Source organism: Aptenodytes patagonicus, chromosome 9 (assembly GCF_965638725.1).
Source record: "Aptenodytes patagonicus chromosome 9, bAptPat1.pri.cur, whole genome shotgun sequence".
NCBI lineage: Eukaryota > Metazoa > Chordata > Aves > Sphenisciformes > Spheniscidae > Aptenodytes > Aptenodytes patagonicus.
In genome coordinates this window covers 24,632,791-24,652,294 of record NC_134957.1, presented here as the reverse complement: position 1 = coordinate 24,652,294, position 19,504 = coordinate 24,632,791, and the positions used below count along the sequence as shown (strand labels likewise).

The window sequence follows — 19,504 nt, the reverse complement described above, 5'->3', positions numbered from 1 at the left end:
CCCTGCCCCAGGGGCTCCTGCCAGGCCCCCGCGGTGCAACCCCCGCCCGAGCCACCTCCCCCGGCGACCCGGCGGGGGCCCGGCCGTCGCCACCCACCCCCCCCCCGTCCCCCTTTTCCGTTTCCTCGCAGCGGGTGCCCACGGCGCCCCTTCCCCTCGGCCGGGCCGCCGAGGAGCGCCCGGGAGCGCGGCGGGGAGCGCCCGGGGACGCTCCGGGCTGTTCCCGCCGGGGTCCCCGTCCCCGTCCCCCCCCCCCGCCGCCAGCCCTAACGGCCGCGTTCCGGGGCCGCGCACCCGTTTTCGCGCCGTTTTGCACGCCCAGACCCTGGGTTGCGGTGCAGGGCACCCCCGCGGCATCCCGCCCCCCCGTGGGCGTGCGGCGGCCGGCGGAGGCAGGGCCCGGCCCTTCGAATCCGGGGGCGGGGGGGGCCTTTCCCGGTGCCTGTCGCCGCGGAGGCCGCGGCAGGCGGGGGAGCGGGTGGCTCCTTCCCTCCCTCCCTCCCTCCGCCAGAGCCTGCCCGGCTGCCCCCGCGTTCGCGCCCCGTTCGGGACCGTCACCCGCGGGGGGGGGGAGGAGGAGGGGGGAGGACGCGGGGCCCGCGGGTGACACCGGCGACACCCGGTGCCCCTTGGAGGCCAGCGGCTCGCGCCGCGCGCCCTGCCGCCGGCGGAGCACCGGCACCCCTTGGCGTCCGAAAACGGCTCCAGCCTGCGCCGACGGCCCGCCAGACCCCGCGCGGGCCGCGGAACGCTCCCGCCGGGGGGGCGGGGGGGGCGAAGCCGTCGGTGCGGGGGAGCTGCGCCGCCCCCGGAGCCCGCGGCACTGGCGCTGCCCGGCGGAACCCCGGGGAAAGCCGCTCGCGCGCCCGGGTCACGCCGGCCCCCGGGGGCGCGGGGAGGGCCGGGCCGGCCGGGGCACCCGCCGCTCCCGCCCCGCGGGCTGGGGCCGCGGCCCGAGGGGAAGGACGCCCCCGGCACCCCGGGCAGCGCCGCGGCGGGCCGGCGGGGGCGGTGGGGCGGGGGCCGGGGCCGGGCCGCCCACGGGGGCCCGCGGCTCCGAGGCCAGGCCGGGGCGTGGCCCCTCCCCCCCGCCTCCGCCCCCGCCCGCCGGGCCCCGTTGCCACGGCAACCGTGACGTCAGGCAGGGCGGGCGGAAGCGCGGCGGCAGCTCGGGCGGAAGCGGCGCGCTTTCCGGCAGGTCGCGCGGGAGCGTGCGCGGCGCTTTCCGGCTCGCCCGGCGTGCGGCGTGATGGCGGAGGACTGGCTGGGCGTGGAGACGGCCGTGAGCGCTGAGGAGGATGAGGTGAGCGGAGCGGAGCGGGGCTCGGCTCCCCCGGCAGCCGCCGCCGCTGCGTGCGGAGCTCCGGGCCCCGTCCCGTCCCGGTGCGGCCGCAGCGGAGAGCGGCCTGGCCTGGCCGGGGGCGTCGGGGCCCGGGCGGGCACCAGGCCGGGGGCCGGGGGCCGGGGCGAGGCCGGGGGGGCGGTGGGGCACCGGGGAGCAGACGCTGCTCCCTGAAGCGCCGGCCGGGGCTGTCCCCGCGGCCGCGCTCCGCGCCTGCTCGGGCGGGGCGGCTGCTCTGCCGGGCCCCTGCCTGGGCTGGGCCGGGCTCTGTAACCGCGTCTGCCGTGTGCCAGGGGCAGGAGGACGGCGAGAGGCGGCACCAGCAGCTCCTGGAGGCGGTCAGCTCCCTCTCCGGACGGAAGCGGTGAGTGGGGGGTGTCTCCCGGGGCTCTTGCAGCAGTCACGCCGCGTTTACACCCCCCCCCCCCCCCCGTTGCCCCTGTGAGGCTGCACAGGAGTTGCTGTGACAGGGGGCGGGGGGGAGGGCGCTCCGTTCCCTTTCCCACCGGCACCAGCTCTTCTGCCTCTGCTGTAGCCGCAGGTTGGAGGGGAAGCACGTGGGGGGCACGCGAGTAGCCCTTTTGGTTTATTTTCTCTTCTCGCAGGCGGAAGCTGGCAGAGCGTACGGAGGCGAGCGTGCAGGTGTCCGAGTTCAACGTCAGCTGCAAAGGTGAGGTCCCCGGCAGACTGGGCAGAGCTCCTGCCGTCCGACTGAGGCAGCGCTGCCCGCCCGCAGCTAACAGCTTGGGATTTGCTGTGTCTGCCCCGGGCCTGTGGGCTGGGTGCCGCTGCAGCCCCTCGGCTTGGCGATGCCGCGCCGGTGTTGACACGCGGGACCTTGTGTAGGTGCTGGGGAGAAGCTGGTCCTGTCCGAGCTCCTGCAGCCCATCCGTCCCAAATCCACCCTGAGCAGCGTGAAGAAAGAGCTGACCAGAGTGAAGCAGAAAAAGGCAGTGGAGCTGCCGCTCAGCAAAGAGGAGGCGAAGCGGGTGAGTGGGCCTGCGTGGGCGGCAGAGGGAAGTTCTGGCCTTATGGGGTAGCAGAGCTGAGCCCCTGCGTGCCCCTCTACTCCGCTCTGATGCGGGCCGGCTTTTCTTGTTCTTTACATCAGCCTTTCTCTACTCATCCTTCTCCCTTCTCGCCCCTGCCTGCAGGTTGTGAGGGAAGCTGCCTACGTCAGGACCTCTAAAGACGTGGGCAAATGGCAGCAGGTGGTTTTGCAGAACCGACGGGCAGAGCAGCTGGTTTTCCCTCTGAAGCAGGAGATTGCTACGGTTGTCCCCCTGGAGCAAGTGGCTTCAGCGTGGAAGGTGGGTGCTGCCACGTGTCAGGCAGCTCCCGGGGTCGGCTGGGGCAGCTCGACGTCTCCTGGCTGCGCTGGGAGGAGGGAGGTGGGCGTGAGGAAGGCCCAGCCCGTAGCCGAGGCTCTGGGCAGGTGCGTGCTGAGCTTGGGAAGACTAAAAGGGAAGTCTTCTGCGTTCCTCACGCGTAGCAGATGTGTGAATGCTCTCTGGGTAAGGCGCGAGCAGAGGGTTTGGAGCCTGCTCTGTCCCCTCTCCTCTTTTTAGCCTTTCAGCCCTAGACACGCAGGCCGAGTCTGCCGTTTCCCAGTCCCTGGGCTGAGCCAGGTGCCTGCTGGTAGCCCTCGGCCACTTGTGCTGGGGGGGGGGGGGGGATTGGTTTGCCAAAGCCTGCGCACCCGTAAATCTTCATTACGAAAGAAAGATGCTTTTGGTTTTGCATGCGAGTTCTGGTGGGGGTTGTGCTGCTGGCAGGAGAGTCGCTGTCGTCCCTGAGAGCTATCCCAGCTGTCCAGGCACTCGGGTGAGCGACAGCCCCTTGCCAAGCTCCTGACGTACCCGGCACTCACCTCGATCTGCCCAACGGTCCCTTTCCGTTTTGGCGGGACGTGGTGTCACGTGGCCTGGAACTTGTCCTGCGTGCTTCTTGGCCGGTGCTAACCCAGTCAGCACTGCCTGTCGACTGCGAGCCTATTTCTCTACCCTGAGAGGAATTCTGCCTGCCCTGACCTGGCGTGATGGCTGGGAGGGTGCCTAGGCAGGCCCGTAGCGAGACCCGGGCTGTTGCGTGGGACGCATGAGCAGGGCTGTGACCCCAGCCCCCAGGAGGAGGGGGGCACGCCTCTCTGGGCCCTCCCCTGGACCTGCTCAGGGGCACCAGGAAGGATGGGGACATCCAGGGGAGCGTTGGCTCTTGCTGTGCCTGTTACGTCCCAACAGGCCCGAACTCCCCTGGAGCAGGAGATCTTTGGACTGCTCCACAAAACGCAGCAGCCCATCACGGACCCGCTCCTGACGCCAGAGGAGACGGCCTCGCTGCAGGCAATGAGCTTGGAGGAGGTGAGTGCTTCCCCCCCGGGCCCTGCCCTGGCGCTGGAGGCCTCTTGGCGCTTGCCCTCACTCTGCGCTCCCTGGCAGGCCCGGCAGCGGCGGGCAGAGCTACAGAAGGCTCGGGTCGTGCAGTCCTACTACGAAGCCAAGGCTCGGCGAGAGAAGAAGATCAAGAGCAAGAAGTAAGGCTCTGCCGTTGCTGGGCTCGGCGCGGTGGGAGAGGGCTGGATCCTGGCCTTGGCGCTGGAGCCGACCCTGCCCAGTGCGTGGGTATGGCCAAAACGGGGAGGAAGGCAGAGCGCGGCCCCCTTCCTCCCCGGGATCTGCAGTGTCTCAGGCAGCCTCCTGCCCAAAACAGCACTGTGTTCCCAAAGGCCTCCCCCAGCGCCGTGAGGTCTCACTCCCTGGCTCTCCGCCCTTGGGCTGCAGGTACCATCGCGTGCTGAAGAAAAGCAAGAGACGCAAGGCCTTAAAGGAGTTTGAGCTGCTGCATAAGTCGGACCCTGAGGCCGCCTTGGCAAGGCTGGAGGAGCTGGAGCAGCTCAGGATGCAGGTGCTGCTTCTGCACTTCTCCCTCACCCCTTGGGAAGTCCCCCCTCGCGAGGGTGCTCTTCCTGATGCTTCTCTCCCTCTTTCCCCCCCCCAGGAGCGGATGAGTCTTAAGCACCAGAACAAGGGAAAATGGGCCCGCTCCAGGGCCATTATGGCTAAGTACGACCTGGAGGTGAGATCATAGAATCACAGAATGGTTTGGGTTGGGAGGGACCTTCCCAGACCATCTAGTCCACCTCTCCTGCCGTGGGCAGGGACATCTTTCACTAGGTGAGCTTGTGCAAAGCTCCATCCAACCTGACCTTGAACACTTCCAGGGATGGGGCATCCACAGCTTCTCTGGGCAACCTGTTCCAGTGTCTCACCACCCTCATCGAAAAACATTTCTTCTTTATGTCCAGTCTAAACCTGCCCTCTCTTAGTTTAAAATCATTGCCCTGTCACTACAGGCCTTGGTAAAAAGTCCCTCTGTGTCTTTCTTATAAGTCCCCTTTATATATTGAAAGGCCACAACAAGGTCTCCGACGCAGGTTGGGGAAGGGGGAGACAGCTGAGGTGGGGCAAGGAAGGTGGGCGTGTTTCTGGCCTGCGTTAGAAACACCTCAATCCCCTCCCAGGCCCGCAAGGCCATGCAGGAGCAGCTGGCCAAGAACAAGGAGCTGATGCAGAAGGTGCGGGTGGAGCTGCCTGAGGAGGAGCCAGGGGATGTGCCTGAGGAGGACCTCACGTCAGTGACCGTCCCCACCATCCCTGCGGGTGCCAGCGGAGCTAATCCCTGGATGCTGGGCAAGCCCAGCGGCCCAGCCGAGGAGCCTGAGGTGCAGGAGGGTCTTGGAGACGTTGCGGTGCCTGGTGCTGCGGAGAGCAAGGAGGAGATGGAGGAGGAGGAGGAGGAGGTGTCGGAGGAGGAAGCTCTGCTACAAGGCTTTGCGCAGAAACGGCACGCACGGCAGCAGCGGGCGGGGAGCCCTGAGGGACACGGTGAGGAGCTCGCAGCCCCGGGCAGTGCAGGTCTGCTGTGCCGCAGGGTTGGGCAAACAAAAGGGGGTCGTGGGGGCTGTTTTCTGCCTGGTTGCACACGGCCGTCCTGCTCTCTCCCTCCCTGCTCGTGGGTGACTTTCTCACCTGTTGCCTCAACGTGTAGGTGCTGATGAGATGGAGGCAGTTTCTGAACTGCCGGGGGACAGCCCCATCCACGCCGTCTGCGCCGAGGAGCCAGCGAGCCTCGGGATCGAGCAGCCTCCCCAGGCCCAGGAGGAGATCCTGCTGTCGGAGCAGCTGCGCCGGGCACGGACGATGGAGGACGTCGAGGCTCTGGCCTCAGAGGAGCGTGTGGAAGAGCAGGAGAAGCCAGCGGCCGCAAGAGCAGAGGAGCGAGTGCGGCAGCAGGAGGAAGGCAGAGCTGGGGACCGGCGTGCCAAGAAACCACCAGCCAAGAAGATCATTAGCCTGCAGGCTGTGCTGGCTGGGAAGTGCCAGGAGGTTCAGTGCCCCAGCCTACCTGTGGTCGTGGAGGAGGAGGTGAGCAGGACGGGCCTGCCCCTCGGTCCCAGCGCGGGGCTGACTGCAGGGGACTGACTGTTTTCTCCACAGGAGGGTGGCATTGACCAAAGAGGGGTGATCACAGAGGCCTTTGCCGGGGACGATGTGGTCGCTGACTTCCGCCGGGAGAAGCGCAAGGCAGAGCAGGCCGGGAAGCCGCAGCCGGTGAACCTGGTGCTGCCGGGCTGGGGCGAGTGGGGAGGCACGGGACTGAAGCCCAGCGCCAAGAAAATAAAACGGTAAGTGTGGAAGAGCTGCAGCAGCGTGCCTCAGCCCGGCGCCGGGGCCTGACGTCTTTGCTTGCCCGGCAGGTTCCTGCTCAAGCCGCCCCCGGCGCCTCCCAGGAAGGACCAGCACTTGCCCCACGTCATCGTGAGCGAGCAGCGCAACATCCACGCAGCAGCACATCAGGTGGGTGACGCCCGACCTCCACGAGCAGCAGTAGCGAGCGCTCCCAGCACCCAGGCTGGCCTGGAACCTTCCTCTGACCCATTCCCAAAACGTCCCCGGTCCCTGCCTGTAATCCCTGTCCCGCCACATCGTTCCCAGCTTTGACAACCCCGAGGCCAGCAGGGTGATGAAGGGAGGAGGAACTTACAGGACTTGCTCCCTTGACGGCTGCTGCTGCTGCGCCAGCCCTCCTGGGATCTGCTAGAAGAGAAGCAGCAGAGTGTGAGCGGGTCCTGGACCAGCGGGAATCGGTGGCAGCGTGGGACAAAAGCAGCCCCCCGGGGTGCTGGGCCAGGTCGCTGTGGGAGTTACCCGGCTGCGCTCTTTCCCCGCAGGTCAGCGAGCTGCCCTTCCCCTTTGAGAGGCACCAGCAGTTTGAGCAGAGCATCCGGACGCCCGTGGGCCCCACGTGGAACACGCAGCGCGCCTTCCAGAAGCTGACCGCCCCCCGCGTCGTTACCCGAGCGGGCCACATCATCCAGCCCATCTCTGCCGAGGATGTCCCCGACGTGGCCACCGCAGCTGGCAGCGGAGCCAAGCCAGCGCTAGAAATTGTGCCCAAGGGGCGAGAGCAGCCCTTTGGCCGCCCGCGCAAGAGAGCGCGATAGCTCTGCGCCCGTGCGTTTCTGGTGCTCGGGCTGGAGCAGGCGGAGGAGCCTGGTACTGTCCAGTACCTTCTGCCGCTTCCCCCCCCTCGCCCTAAAACTCCTGGGCTGCCTTGTCTGTGCGGTCTGCATGGCTGCCCTAGCAGCGCCCCGGGGACAGGACAGCTGGTGCCCTCCTGCCTGTCCTTGGGGCCCCGCGCGGGGCAGGGTGGTTTGGCCTGGTGTAACGTGAACAGCTCGCTGCGGGTCAGGCCTGGGAGGTACCGCTCGGGGCTGGGAGTATGGCAGGGGGCCAGCGCTCCGTCAGGCCTGGGCTGGGTTTCCCCTGCCCTGTGTCTTTTTTTTTTTGTCTCTCGAGCCCCCATTTTTTTTATGTATAACGCAACTTCTGTATGTAAAGTTTTTAATCTTGGCTAAAGGGGCTTTCTTAGGGCCTGCTGCGCTGAGCCTCGCCGCCTCGGGTCCACCGGCAGCTCCCAAGTGACTTCGGCCCGGCTCTAATAAACCCGATTTAGCTGGAAAATGGGTCTGTGAGGTGGTGCCGCTGTTCTGCGTGCCCTGGGAGCTGGCTCTGCCCCCCGTGCAGCCACCCTGCCCTCTTCCTGCCCACCTCTGCCTCTTCCTGCCGCTGAGCCCAGCCTGCCCTGCCCAACCCACCCCTCGGAGGGTGACGGCGGGGTGCTCGGTGCGTCCAGCATGAGCCGAGGGATGCGCCGGAGCCTTGCGGTGAAACGGGAGCGGGCAGGGAGCCCTCCAGGCCGCTCTTCCCACCTGTGCTGTGCTCGTGCCAGCTGGAGGAACGCTCCCAGCCCGAGCGAAGGAGCTGGAGCTGCTGCTGTTCCCAGGAAACACGTCCCTCGCGCCAGGGACGACGCCTCCCACCTTGGCACCGCAGCCCGCCTGGGGAAGCAGCCAGACGGGGGGTCCCCGGGCTGCTGCCCGTCCCCCTGGGGCAGAGCTGCCGCCGTCGCCCTTCTCCCCCTGCAGCCGGGTCGTACCAGGGAAGGAGGGGGTGTCCTGCGGGGCTGGGGCGCGGGCACCCACGGGGTTGAGAGCGGGTGCCCTGCGATTCCCTGATTCCCACCCCAAAACCAGGCAGGGCTTTTCTGCTCTGGGTGCTGGCGCTCTTCCCGGGGTGGGGTGGGGTGCGGGGGGGGAAGGTGGGGGCTGCTGTGGGCGTCAGCTCTGCCTGGGATGTGGGGCTGGGTGCTGCCTGCGCCGTAACCTTGCCAGGGACCCGGCCCGGGTATCGCCGGCCCCGCGCAGCACCCTGGGGCAGCCAGATAGCGCTCGCCCGGGGACGGGGCTGCGGTTGCGTTGCATGAATTCACCCCGGGCTGAAAAAAGAAAAAGGAAAGGAAGCGGAGAGCATTTCCGTGCCGTGACACCGGAGAGCCCCTCGCTGGGCTGGTGGCCCCAGCTCGGAGCCCAGCTTCCCTCCGCCCTGCCTGCCCCAAAAGCCGTGGGAAACCTTCGCCCCCGGCCCCTGGGGATGTCACGGGGGGGGTAGGGGGGATTTCTTGTTTGTCTTAGTAAAAGCTGAAATGCCTTGGAGCCAGGGGAAGGCAGTGCCCGGTGTGGGGCGTGCGCAGCCCCTCGGCCTCCGCCTGCACCTCCACCTGCCCGCAGCCAGCCCTGGGCTCCCCTGCAGCCCCAGTTTGCTGGGGCCAGCCAGATCCCTGTGGCACCGCTGTCCCTGTCCCTCTTTGCGGGGGCCCCCCCTCGTCTGCCCTGGCCAGGCCCCCTTGCCCCGACCCAGGGCTCTGCCTGCCTCCTTCCCAGCCCCAGGATGGTGCCCGGCTGGGCGCGATGGGCTGTCCCGGTACCCAGACCACGTCCCCCAGCTCCCAGCCCCGGGATACTCAAAGAGTACCTGGGGTGGGAAGGGTCTTGGGAGGCCTCGAGGCCCGATGTCCATCAGAGCAGAGCCGGCTTTGGGCTCAGAGCAGGGTCTTCAGAGCGGTGTCCTGCTGTTTGACTGTCTGCAAGGATGGGGAGCCCCACACACCTCTCTGGCCTCTGTCCCCACATTCGACCTGCCCCACGGCAAAGGACTGTCTTCTGCTGTACGCTGTGTCTGCCGTTGTGCGTGGTGTCCCCTGCACCCCCGAGGAGGGGCTGCACAGCCCAGTGAGGTCTGGCTCTGCCCCAAGCTGGGCTGGGACTTCCTCGGCTGCCCCGGAGCGGGAGCGATGCTCCCCGTTGGGGCTGGGGCGATCATGGCACCAGGGCAGACCCTCCCTGGGGTGCCGATCCTGCAGAGGACCGAGGCCACCAGATCTGAAACCAGCTCAGGCCTCGGCGGAGCAGGCGGGTTTACGGCTGTCACAAGCTGGGACCACCTGAAGCAGCGAGCAGGACCTGCTGGCACGCGACCCCTCGGTCCGGAGGCTGCCTCACGCTGAATTTTGGCTGGTGGGTCCCGCGGCGTGAGCGTGGCTGATGCTCAGCCAGCGTTGAGAGGGGACAGCTTCAAGCCACAGAGCTGGATGTGCCTCGCCCTGTGAGGAAGGGCAGCGCTGGGCTGGACTGGGCTTGAACTGGGGCTTCCAGTATCCAGAGATGCTTCAAAATATACGCAGAAAGCATTGGCGTGAGCTGCTGGGGGTGAGTTAGAGGAGGGACCCAGATGCAGCGGGGCCACTGGTGCTGCTGTGCTGGGCTGCCAGGCCAGCTCACCCGCTCCGGCACAGGCTCCTCTGGAGCTGCTGTGCTCCCGCATCAAGGGCAATGGTTGTCCCTCCGACTTCCCTGCAGAACTAAAATTGCTGGGCACGGAGATGTCGGCGCTTGGGGTTTTTTTAATTAAAAAACAATTCCAGATCTGCAAACCGCTGCAGGAAAGGGGGACGCCGGGGGTGCCCGCTGGCAGCTCCCAGGGCAGCGGGGAGAGGCGGGGAGAGGAGCCGCGGCTGGGGGCAGCCCCTCACAGGGGGGTTGTTGCTCGCCGGTGGGGTGGAAACGGGCTGCGGAGCCCTGCAGGGCCCTGGTGTGGAGAAGGCGCTGCTGCGGGCTGGGGACCGGCTCTCCCTGGGGACTTTCCCGTCCTGATCCTTGCCCTTCCCGTGGAATGCTCCAGCCCGGCTCCCCTCCCGGTGCGGCGGCGGGGCCGGCCTCTGGCCGCAGCATGAGGCGTGAGTCAGTGGGTACCAGGAGCTCTGGTGCCGGAAGAAAACCCCCCTCCTCACCAGCCGCCTCCTCGGCCACGCGGTAACCCCCGGGGAGCCGCGGTGCGAGTGCGCACGCCTTCCCCCGGCCGCACGAGCGCCGCGTCCCTCGAGAGAGCTGCGAGCGGCTGCAGTTTGCTCTTACTGGCCTACTTTCTGGGCTACGTCAAAGCCGGGCTTACAGAGCTGGGAGCCTCGGTGAGGGCGGCCGAGCTGCTCCCGGTGCCAGCAGGGAGCGGTGGCTAATCCCGGCCACGAGCAGCGGCAGCGGCTCCTGGCCTGTGCAGCCCAGCCTGGCCGACATCCGCGGGCGCTTGGCCGGGGGGGAGCCGGCAGCAGTCGTGGGCAGCGGGGCAGGGACGGGCAGCGCTGCGGTGGGGCTGTGCCTCTCCCGCTGTGGCGTGTCCAAGCCGGGTGCCGTGCCAAGGAAGCGGCACAGCCACCGCTGGTGTCCCCCCGAGCCACCCCAGGGCGGGGACCTGCCCGGGGAGAGCCGATGCCCGAGCCCAAGGGCCACTCCAGCCACCGGGGAGCTGCCGGTGCAGCCGGGCCCCTGCACCCGCCATCGCGGGAGACCAGCGGGAGCTGAATGAAAGTCAGAGGCAGATTTAAAATCAACAAATAAAAGGCTTTTGGTGTGGTTTGTTTTTTTTTTAATGCAGGCTAAAAATAACCTGTAAAATATTTCGTCTGGGCTATTTCTGAGGGTGAAATCTCAGCCCTCCGGCTTCCTGTGCCGCGGGACGTGAGTGCGAGCACTGGGGCCATCATGGGGCCCCCCCTGGCTGTCGGGGGGGTCCTGCACCCTCGCTCACTGGGGTTGGGGGATTTCCGTGTCCCTGAACGCCTCCAGCCCCCATGGCATAGGAAATGGCCCTCCCCAGAATGGGCCTGGCTGAGCCCCAGGGTGGGAGAGGGGGTGAGCCCCCCCCCAAACCTGACAGAGGCGGGAGGCTCTGCTCGGCACAGTGCGGAGAGGATGGGGCAGGGGAGGCAGATTTTGTGTTGGTATTTTAGGCACAGCTGCACTCCCCCCAATTTCCCTGTCCCTCCTGCCCCGTGCCGGGGACAGGGGTGGCCTGCGCTCCGTCCCCTGCTCCCCTGGGCCCCCTTTGGCCTCGAAGGTGAGTCCGGCTCTCCTCCATCATCCCGCAGCCAGGGGCGCCCCGGACACCCCCAACCCTCCTGCCGTGGGCAACCCGGTGCCCGGCCGGTGCATCCCGGCCTGCACAGCCGCCGCAGCCGCGTTTCCGTGGAGATGGCATCTCCCGAGCCCGCACAGCCTGAGCGGGAGGGTTTCCATGGAGATGCCGTATCCAGCACGGCACAACCTGAGCAAGAGATTTCTGCCAAGATGCTGTAGCCGGGACCCTCGCACCCGCAGTGGGGCCGTTCCCGCGGAGACGGGTGGCCAGGGCCCGCGGCGGCTCCCTGGGGCGGCATGCAGTGGCACCCAACGGCTTCTCACCCCGAGTTCGGTGACGGGCACTGGGACACGGGCAGCTGCCGGCTTTGAACAGTCGCTGGGGCTGGAGCAGCTGCCAGCCTTGTCACCCATCCGGGGTGGGGACCCGGTCACTTCAGTCGTGCTGTAATGTCACATTCTGGGTCTCACGGAGGTGACGGGTCCCTGTCTGTCCCCAGCTGCCAGGGGAGGAGAGGGGGAAAGTCCCCGTATCCCCCTGATGACTTTGTTCCAGCTGCCGCCTTGCAACTCCCACAGCGATGTGCTGGGCACATCGGGGCCAGGGAGGGATGTCAGGGCGACCGGGCAGGGAGCGGGGCACCGTGCTGGACCCCCACACCCCCCACATCTGGCCAAGCCCCGAACCGGCAGCATCCTGGAGCTGGGGGATGCCTGGCCGGGCCCTGGCAGAGCCGCAGCAGCAAAAACCTCCTGGGGGGGGGGGATGAGGGTCCCCGAAGGGGCAGGTTTGAGGTAAAGCCGGGGGGGTGAGCGGAGGCTGTTCAGACAGATGTCCTCATGGCAGGCTGCTGCGTGGTACGTGTATCCTGGCCGGTGCTACAAAAGCAGCCTTCGTTTAAACGCAGCTACCGCAGAGGTCGCAGTCATTCGTTCCGCACACAGCGAAATCCTGATTAAAAGCAAGCCCGAGCTGCAAAGACAAGGAGCAAGAAGCGCGGAAGCGCCGCTGGGACGCACTCGTGCCCACTCCATGCCTGCAGGAGACGTGGGGCCGGCTCAGCCCGCGCCGCCCCTCCCCGCCTCGGCCCCCTCTGCGCTCCCCGCTCCGCCGCCTCCGCTCCCTGCCCGACCTTCCTCCGGCTGCCCGCGTCCTGCCCCGAGCCAAGGCTGGCCCTGAGCCTCCGCGGGGGCTTGCCCGCTCACCCGAGCAGCAGCAGCAGCCAGGTCCTCCCCGCGTCCCTGTGCCGAGCGTGACTGCCCTCGCCCCTGCGGCTCAGCGGTGGGGTGCTGCAGCCGGGAGCTGGGGGGCGATGCCTGCGGCTGGGCATCGATGGCTACTCCAGCCTTCGGCTCCCGGGGGGCCGTGGGTCCCCGCGCAGCCCGGCCATCCCCGGGGCTGCTGGCAGTGCTTTCAGCGTCTCCAGGCACGGGCTGTCAGCGGTGCGGTCAAAGACCGGCTCTCTTTGTCTCCGGCTGCAATTAGGAGTCCTCAGCGGCTCCCAAAGCCAGACCTGGGGGGCTCGGGGCTGGAGGACGGACAATAAAGGAGCCGGGGATCTGGTGCGGCAGCCCTGGGGCAGCAGGGGAGCAGGGGCAGGCCCAGCTCTGCCCACAGCGAGCCACTCTCCGGAGCCTCCTGCCGCGCGGTCCTCGGAAAGGGGCTGGAGTAGAGCCAGGGCTCCCTGCGGGCACCCCTCCCACCCCTGCCAGCCCCGCTGGGCTCCTCACCTGTTTTCTGGGGCTCCCCAGGCACCCCAAGCTCTGCTCACCCACTGCATCCTTCTCCCCTCCATCACTTTGCCCTGCCTGCTCTTGCCAAAGCTGCCAGCTCTTCCCTCGGCTCCCAGGCACAGCACGGTTCCTCCCCGCCTTATCCCCGTGATCCCAAATTCTTACCCACCAGCGGTGTCCTCCCAGGCCAGGGCTTCTCCTGGGGATGCTGTGGAGGAGGGCAGCAGAGGCAGCGTGTTGACTGCTGACTCCCGGCTGCACCACTCACCGGAGGTGATGCCTCATTTCTCCACGTTTCTCCAGCCAGCACAGAGGCGAGTCCCCAAAAAAAGTCCTCTGGAGCATGTGGGGAGGAAGAGGCCAGCCCTGAGCTCCCCGTGGTGCCCATGGAAGGTCCAAGGTGAAGCAACCCAAAGCCTCAAGCCATGAAACCTCCTTCCCAATGCAGAAGCAGCGTTGCTTTGGCCCCAGCGGCTGGGTTCAAAATGTCAACCTCCGAGCTCATAACGAAGAGATTCAGTTTCTCATGCAGGAGGTGGGACTCCATCACGTGTCCCTCCTCGGTCCCTGCTGCAAGCCACGTTGGGGAGCTGGGGGAAGAGGGGCTGCACAGCACAACGGCGGGCAGCAGCCTGGCCCATCGCATCCCCAGCAGGACTCGTGGCCTTCCTGCCCGCTCTTCTCTGTCCCCCAGGCACGAGCAGGCAGGAGGAGAAGGCAGCTGCGCCGATGAAGTTGTCATCTTTTAGCTGCGCCTTCAAACATGCTGCAAAAGTGTGTGGTTGGAGTGGGGATGGCCCGTGGAAAGCAGGAAGACAAGGTCTGCAGTTCATGCTGACACCTCTCATTGGTGTTACTACATCAGTAAAGCCCAGGTGAGCTGTCTGTCCACCGCAGACGGGGCAGCACAGAGGCTCCTTCTTCGGGGCAGAAAGAAAAGCCCCAAGAAACCCAGGGAGAGACCACCAGACCCTGCGGCAATGGACGCCCTGTCTGTCCTAAAGAGAAACCCCCTCCCTGGCCTCAGGGCTGGTTCCTCGGCCACAACTCCATCCTCCCAGCAATGCCCAAGCTGTGAAGCTGGGCTGCCCAGTGCAGGACCAGCCCGGTGACAAGACGCTCCCGGGGTGGACAGTTGGATGTGGCATCACGGCAAGCACGAAGTATCACCCCTGTCACTCTCCTCCTGGCGCCAGGAGCTACAAGCCATCCTTGCCGCCACCAGCTGCCACCCCCCCCCTTGCAGGAGGAGAAGGCTCCGGGACGCCCTGCTGAACCGGAGAGATCCGTTTGCAGCCTCTGGCCTACCAGCCCAGCTGGAGGGGTGGAGAGCTGCTCGGGGACGGGCAGAGAGGCCGAGAAGGGTTTGAGGTCTCCCCACCCGCGGCCTGGCAGCGAGCGGAGCATGCCGTGCGCCAGCGGCGTTGCTGCGGTCGGTGCTTGGCTGGGGTGCATTAGCCAACACGTTTCTGTTTCTGGCTTGGGGGGGGGGGGAGGTAATGTGGATCCTGCCCAAAAAAACAGAGGGAAGGGGCAAAATAAATAAAAAAAAAAGAAAAAAAAAGAAGCAGTAATAACAAAAGCAGCAGCAACATCGGCTGCAGGCCAGGTCAGTGCCGAGTGCTCGAGCCCCGATGGCTGAGGGGACCGCAGTGGGCAGAGGACACACAGTCCCTTAGGTCTGGGGACCACCTGAGCACTCGGAGAGCACTTGGGTGCCATCGGACCTGCGGAGCTTGGCAGGATCCTGCTGCCCGGGCAGGCAGCGCGGAGGGAAGGCCGAGGCAAGGCAGCAGCCCAGGACTGCCCGCCACTTCCCACGCTGCCCGCGGCCGGGCGGGCTCCCGGGAGATGTGTCCCTGAGATGGAGGTGAGTTAAAACGAGCCTCCAGCTCCACCCACAGCAGGCAGCCTGGCTTTTTTCTGTTGAGAAATTACTGGCGAGTGTTCCCAATCATATTTTTGCAGTGCGTATCGATAGGTAATTCATGTTGGCCTTCCTGCAGGTTAGTCCATGACTGGTGTCCAATTAACCACACTCCCCGATGAGGGATGCTCCTCATTCCCCAGGCTCTCCCCTTTCCCCGGAACACTAACATGAGAGCCACAGAATTTTTCAGCACCACCTTTTAAAGCCCCTGGGTGCAAATTGTCCCATCCTGAAGATGTTAAAGCGTTAGTAGGTTCTAATTAAACCAGGAAGGAGCAGAGTGGCGTTGGGGGATGCAATGGGGGGATGCAGAGCACGCCCGGCTGGCTCCATGCATCCCTGAGTGCAATTCTTGCAGGGGTGGGGCGAGGCCAGCTGCAGGACGAGGCCACTACTCAAACTGCCTGTTTTTAATTGCACCAGGATGCAAATAAGGTAGGTCCTTATAAACCCGGGGCCGGTCGTGCGCCTGTTGCAGGCTGTGTCAGCCCGGCTTCCTAACCATCTGCCCAGCCTCCGAAACGCCTCTTTGAGCATCTTCTCTGCCTGCGTTTGCACGGGGGCTGCCCACTGCCCGGCTGGAGGCAACAGGTAGGAGAAGGTATGGATATAGCAGAGGAGAAACTGAGCAATTCCCCTCTGCGGGAAGAGTTTCCTCCCCCCCGGCCTTCCTTGGCTTAGCCCTTGCTCTCTGCCTTCCCCTAGTGCTGCCAGCCCCTTGCATTTCACCAAACCTCGCCCCAACCCGCACGCCCTGCATGCTCGGCACCATCCTGCCCGCAGACCCGTGCCCCCGAACCGCTCCCAGAGCACGCCCGCATCCCCAAAGGGGCAACGCGCTGTCTCCTGCCCGAGGCTGTTGCGGCCTTTCCGGCAAAAAAAAAAAAGAGCTCAATCCCTTTGCAGGTTATTTTTTCCCCTTCTCGAGGCAGGGGAAAGGTTTGGTGCTGAGGCTGCGGAGGATGCTCCCCGCAGCAGCAGGTGACACCAGGGTGCGGGCGCCACCCTAGGTGTGCCAGCTGGGGGGACACCAGGGTTGGCTGTGCCCCGTGGGATAAGCCCACCCCTTGGAGGGCCCTGGACACCACACACGCAGAGCTGAGAAGAGACTTGGCGTCGGACAGGCCAAATCTGGGGGGGGAAACGGGCACCGGAGCAGGGCGGCGGTTCCCAGGCACGCTCCCTGGAGCAGCACCGCACTGCAGGGGTTCAGAGCAGCACGGACCCCACGAGCAGCAGGAGGGGACCCGGCCAGCCCCTCCGGCACTCACGATGGGCTCGGGGGGCTGCGGTGCAGGAGCAGCACCGCCCCAGTCCAAACCCACCCTGACGCCCCAGCACCCCCGCAGCCCTGCCAGGGGCCAGGCCCCATGGCGCTACCCCATGGCGGTCCTGCACAGCCCCCGGCCCCTCACCCGCCCCCGGCCCCCAAAGGTTGGCCCTGGGGCGGCTCCCCACCGGAGCGCGGTGCTGCCGCTGCCTCCCCCCGTCCCCGTGCGGTGGCACCGCGACCCCTCTTGCCCCCCTGCCCGCTCCTCCCTGGCAGGACGGGCCCTGCCTCGTCCGGGTGTGCCCGGCAGCGCCGGGACAAGCCCGTGCTGCGCGTCCCCCCCGCAGACCCCCGCGCCGCGGACCCGGGGGGCAGGATTCAGCCCTTCCCTCCTCCCTGCCCCTCCGTATTGTGCAGAAACGGGGAGCCCCGCGGCCCCCCCCCGGCGGGCGGCAGCGGAAGGTCGCGGAGGCAGCCGGGTCTGCCGGTGCGCGGGGGGCCGGGGAGGGAGCCGCCAGGCCGGAGGCGTCGGATGGGGCGGCCGGGCTGCGGGGCCGGACGGGAGGGAAGGCCGGGGCGAGGGGCTGGGGGCGAGGCCGGGCGCAGGCAGGGCTGCCCGTGTCAGGCAGCGGGGCAGAGGAGAGGGCAGCGGGGCGGTGCCTGCGCAGGGCCCGGGCAGGGCCGGGCAGCCGGAGCACGGCCCAGGGCGGCGTGGCAGGGCCGGGGACAGGCAGGGACCGGGGACGGGCAGCGGGTGCCCGCACGGCGGGGCCGCGCCAGGGCGCTGCGGGGCCGCCGGTCCCCGAGGCCCGTGCGGGGGCCGGGGGCGGCGCAGCCCCGGGCCGCGAGAGGCTGTCAGTCGCCGGGGCGGTGCGGTGCGGGGCGGGCCCGGCGAGGCGGCCGGGCCGGAGCAGGCCGGGGGCGCGGCCGGGCACCGCCGGGGCCGCCCCGCGTCGGTCACCGCGGGGGGGTGCGGCGGCCGCCGGGCCTGCGGGCCCCGGTGCCTCGGGCGGGGGCCGGTGAGAAACTTCCAGCCGCCGCGCCGCGCCGCTCGGTGCCCCGCATGGCGCGGGGGGAGGCGCCTCGACCCCCGCCCGGGGCCGCCCCCGCCCCGCAGCGCTGCCCGCCCGGCGGGGCACCGGGCCCGGGGGGGACGGGAGGGCACCCAGCGCCATCGCCGCCGCCGCCGCCGGGGCGGGGGCCCCGCGCCCGCCTCTGCCAGGCAGGCGGGCTCCGCGCCCGCTCCGCCGTCCCGGCCCGGCTCGGCGGGGCTGCGCCCGGAGGCACCCCCCGCGGCCGCGCCCGGCGGCGGGCACCGGGGCTGCGGGCGCCGCGCTCGCTGCCGGCGCTGCCCGTCCAGCGCTGCCCGCTGCCGGGCGCCCAGCCGCTGCCCGGGCGTGGAGCGAGCGCCCGCCCCCGCCGCCTCCTCCTCCTCCTCCTCCTCCTCCTCCTCCATCCTCCTCCCCCCGGTGCGGAGCGAGCGCCGCTCCCCGGTGCGGGCGCCGGTGCCCCGGCGCGGGGTCGGGCGTGTGTGTGCGGCGTGTGTGTGTGTGTGTGTGCGTGGGGCTCCCCCCGCGCCGCGCCGCGCCGCCCGGAGGTGCCGTCCGCGGAGCGCGGAGCGGTGCGGCCCCTCCCCGGGCGGGAGCGGCCTCCCCCCGCGCCCCCTCCCGCGGGCTGTGCCGGGCGCGGAGCCCCCTCCCTCCCCGCCCGCCCGTTCCCTCTCCGGACTCGGCTGGCTCCGCACGGCCCCCCCGCGCGGGCAGGGCTGGCCGCGCGGCACGCCGGGAGCCGCAGTCCTCGGGGCGGCGCGGCGGCCGGCCGGCCGGCGGCTGCCGGACTACAGCTCCCGTCAGCCCCCGCGGCGGCGGCTCGCTCTCGCCCTCACACTCCGGCTGCCGCTGCCAGTGTCTCCGCCGCCGCCGCCGAACCGCCGCTCGCAGCGCCCAGTGTCCGACCCGCCGCCTCGGGCAGGGGCCCGCCTCGGCCCGCCGCCCCCCGCCGCCCGCCCGGCTCGGGAAGCAGGTGCGTGCCCGCCCCCCTCCGCCCCGCCGCCCCGCGCCGGACGCCCGGCCCCCGCTGCCCGGGCACCCCGGGCCCGCGCGGCCCCGCACCCACCGCCGGGGGGGGGGAGGCGGACGGGAGCGGGCGGCGAGACCCCCCCACCCCCCCCGCGCCCGGCCGGCCGGCCGGCCGGGAGTCTCCATGGAAACGGTCCCGGGACACCCCCGGGGGTGGCGGCGGAGCGGCGCGGGGGGGGGGGGGGGGGAGGGGGGGGGGCAGCGTCCTGCGGCGGGACAGCGGCGGGGACGGCGGGCACTGACAGCGCCGGGCCCGGGGGCATCGGGCAGGCGACGGCGGCGGCGGGCTCCGCTCCCTGCCCCGCGACGGCGCGGCGTGCCGCTGCCCTGCCTCGCGCGGCGGCTCCGGCACCGGCACCGGCGGCACCTGCCGCTCCCGGGGCGGCGCAGGGGGTCCCGGTGCGCCGCGGCGGGGCGGGGCGGGCGCCGGAGCGCAGCGCTCCCGGGGCGGCGGCCGCCGGCGGCGGGACGGCGGCGCCGGGCGCTCGCGGAGTTCGGCGGCGTGGCCCGAGCCTGCCCCGGCGGCCGCCGTGCCCGGGGCCGGCCGCGCCGGCGGCAGCTCCGGGTGCCGGCCGGCCGGGCGCCGGGCGATGGCGGAAGAGCCCTTCCCGGGGGCAGCGCGGCCGCCGCCGCCGCCACCTCCATGTTCGGGGCTGCCCCGGTGCGGCAGCGCGGGGGCCCGGCCGCGGCCACCGGGGCCGCGGGAGGAGCGGCGGCGGCGCCGCGCCCCGTTGGGGAGCGGCCCCGGGGGCAGCTGTTGAGCCGGGGCGGGCACCGGGGCCGGGGGCTGCGGGAGCCGGCGCGGGGCAGCGCCGCGGGGCCTGGCCCCCGGCAGGGCTTGCGGGGCGCCGGGGCGAAGCCCCCGGAGCGGCCGCGGGGGCCGGCGTCTCCCGGGGTGGGGGCCCTGCCCGCCCGCCCCGCGGGGCTCCGGCCGCGGCGTGGGGCCGTGGGCCGTGCCGCGCCTCCGCGGGGCGAGGGGGCCGGGGCGAGGGGAGCGGGACGTGCCGCGGGCAGGGGGCTCGGGCGGGGGAACCCCCCCCCCCCGGTGGTCCCAGCCCCGAGGCGTCAGGGTGGGTTCGGGCCGGGGCGGTGCCGCCCTTGCGCCGCCGCCGCCCCCCGAGCCCAGGGCGGGTGCGGTGGGGACGGCCGGGCCCCCCGCCCGTGCCCAGGATGATGGTCGGGCAGCGGCAGGACCGGGCAGGAGGCGCTTCCTGCCGCCCTCGCCGGAGGGGAAACCAAAACTCCTTCGATGGGGTGTCGATGCTCGGGAGGTTTATTGCTGGCTCCTCGGGGAGCGGCATCGGTACCGTCGTCCGAGCGTGGGTGAAGCCAGTTCAGA

General features: G+C 69.6%; 1 protein-coding gene across 1 annotated transcript; it reads left to right on the top strand.

Moving 5' to 3' along the window:
- The first annotated feature begins 1,242 nt into the window (after positions 1-1,242).
- On the top strand, positions 1,243-7,365 carry UTP14A (UTP14A small subunit processome component). The gene is made up of 14 exons (XM_076347559.1): positions 1,243-1,303; positions 1,636-1,706; positions 1,948-2,012; positions 2,189-2,331; positions 2,497-2,652; positions 3,583-3,702; positions 3,781-3,875; positions 4,123-4,246; positions 4,340-4,417; positions 4,863-5,226; positions 5,390-5,766; positions 5,839-6,026; positions 6,099-6,198; positions 6,573-7,365. The coding sequence occupies exons 1-14, from the start codon at positions 1,250-1,252 to the stop codon at positions 6,843-6,845; spliced, it is 2,208 nt and encodes a 735-aa protein (XP_076203674.1). The 5' UTR covers positions 1,243-1,249; the 3' UTR covers positions 6,846-7,365.
- Positions 7,366-19,504: the final 12,139 nt, after the last annotated feature.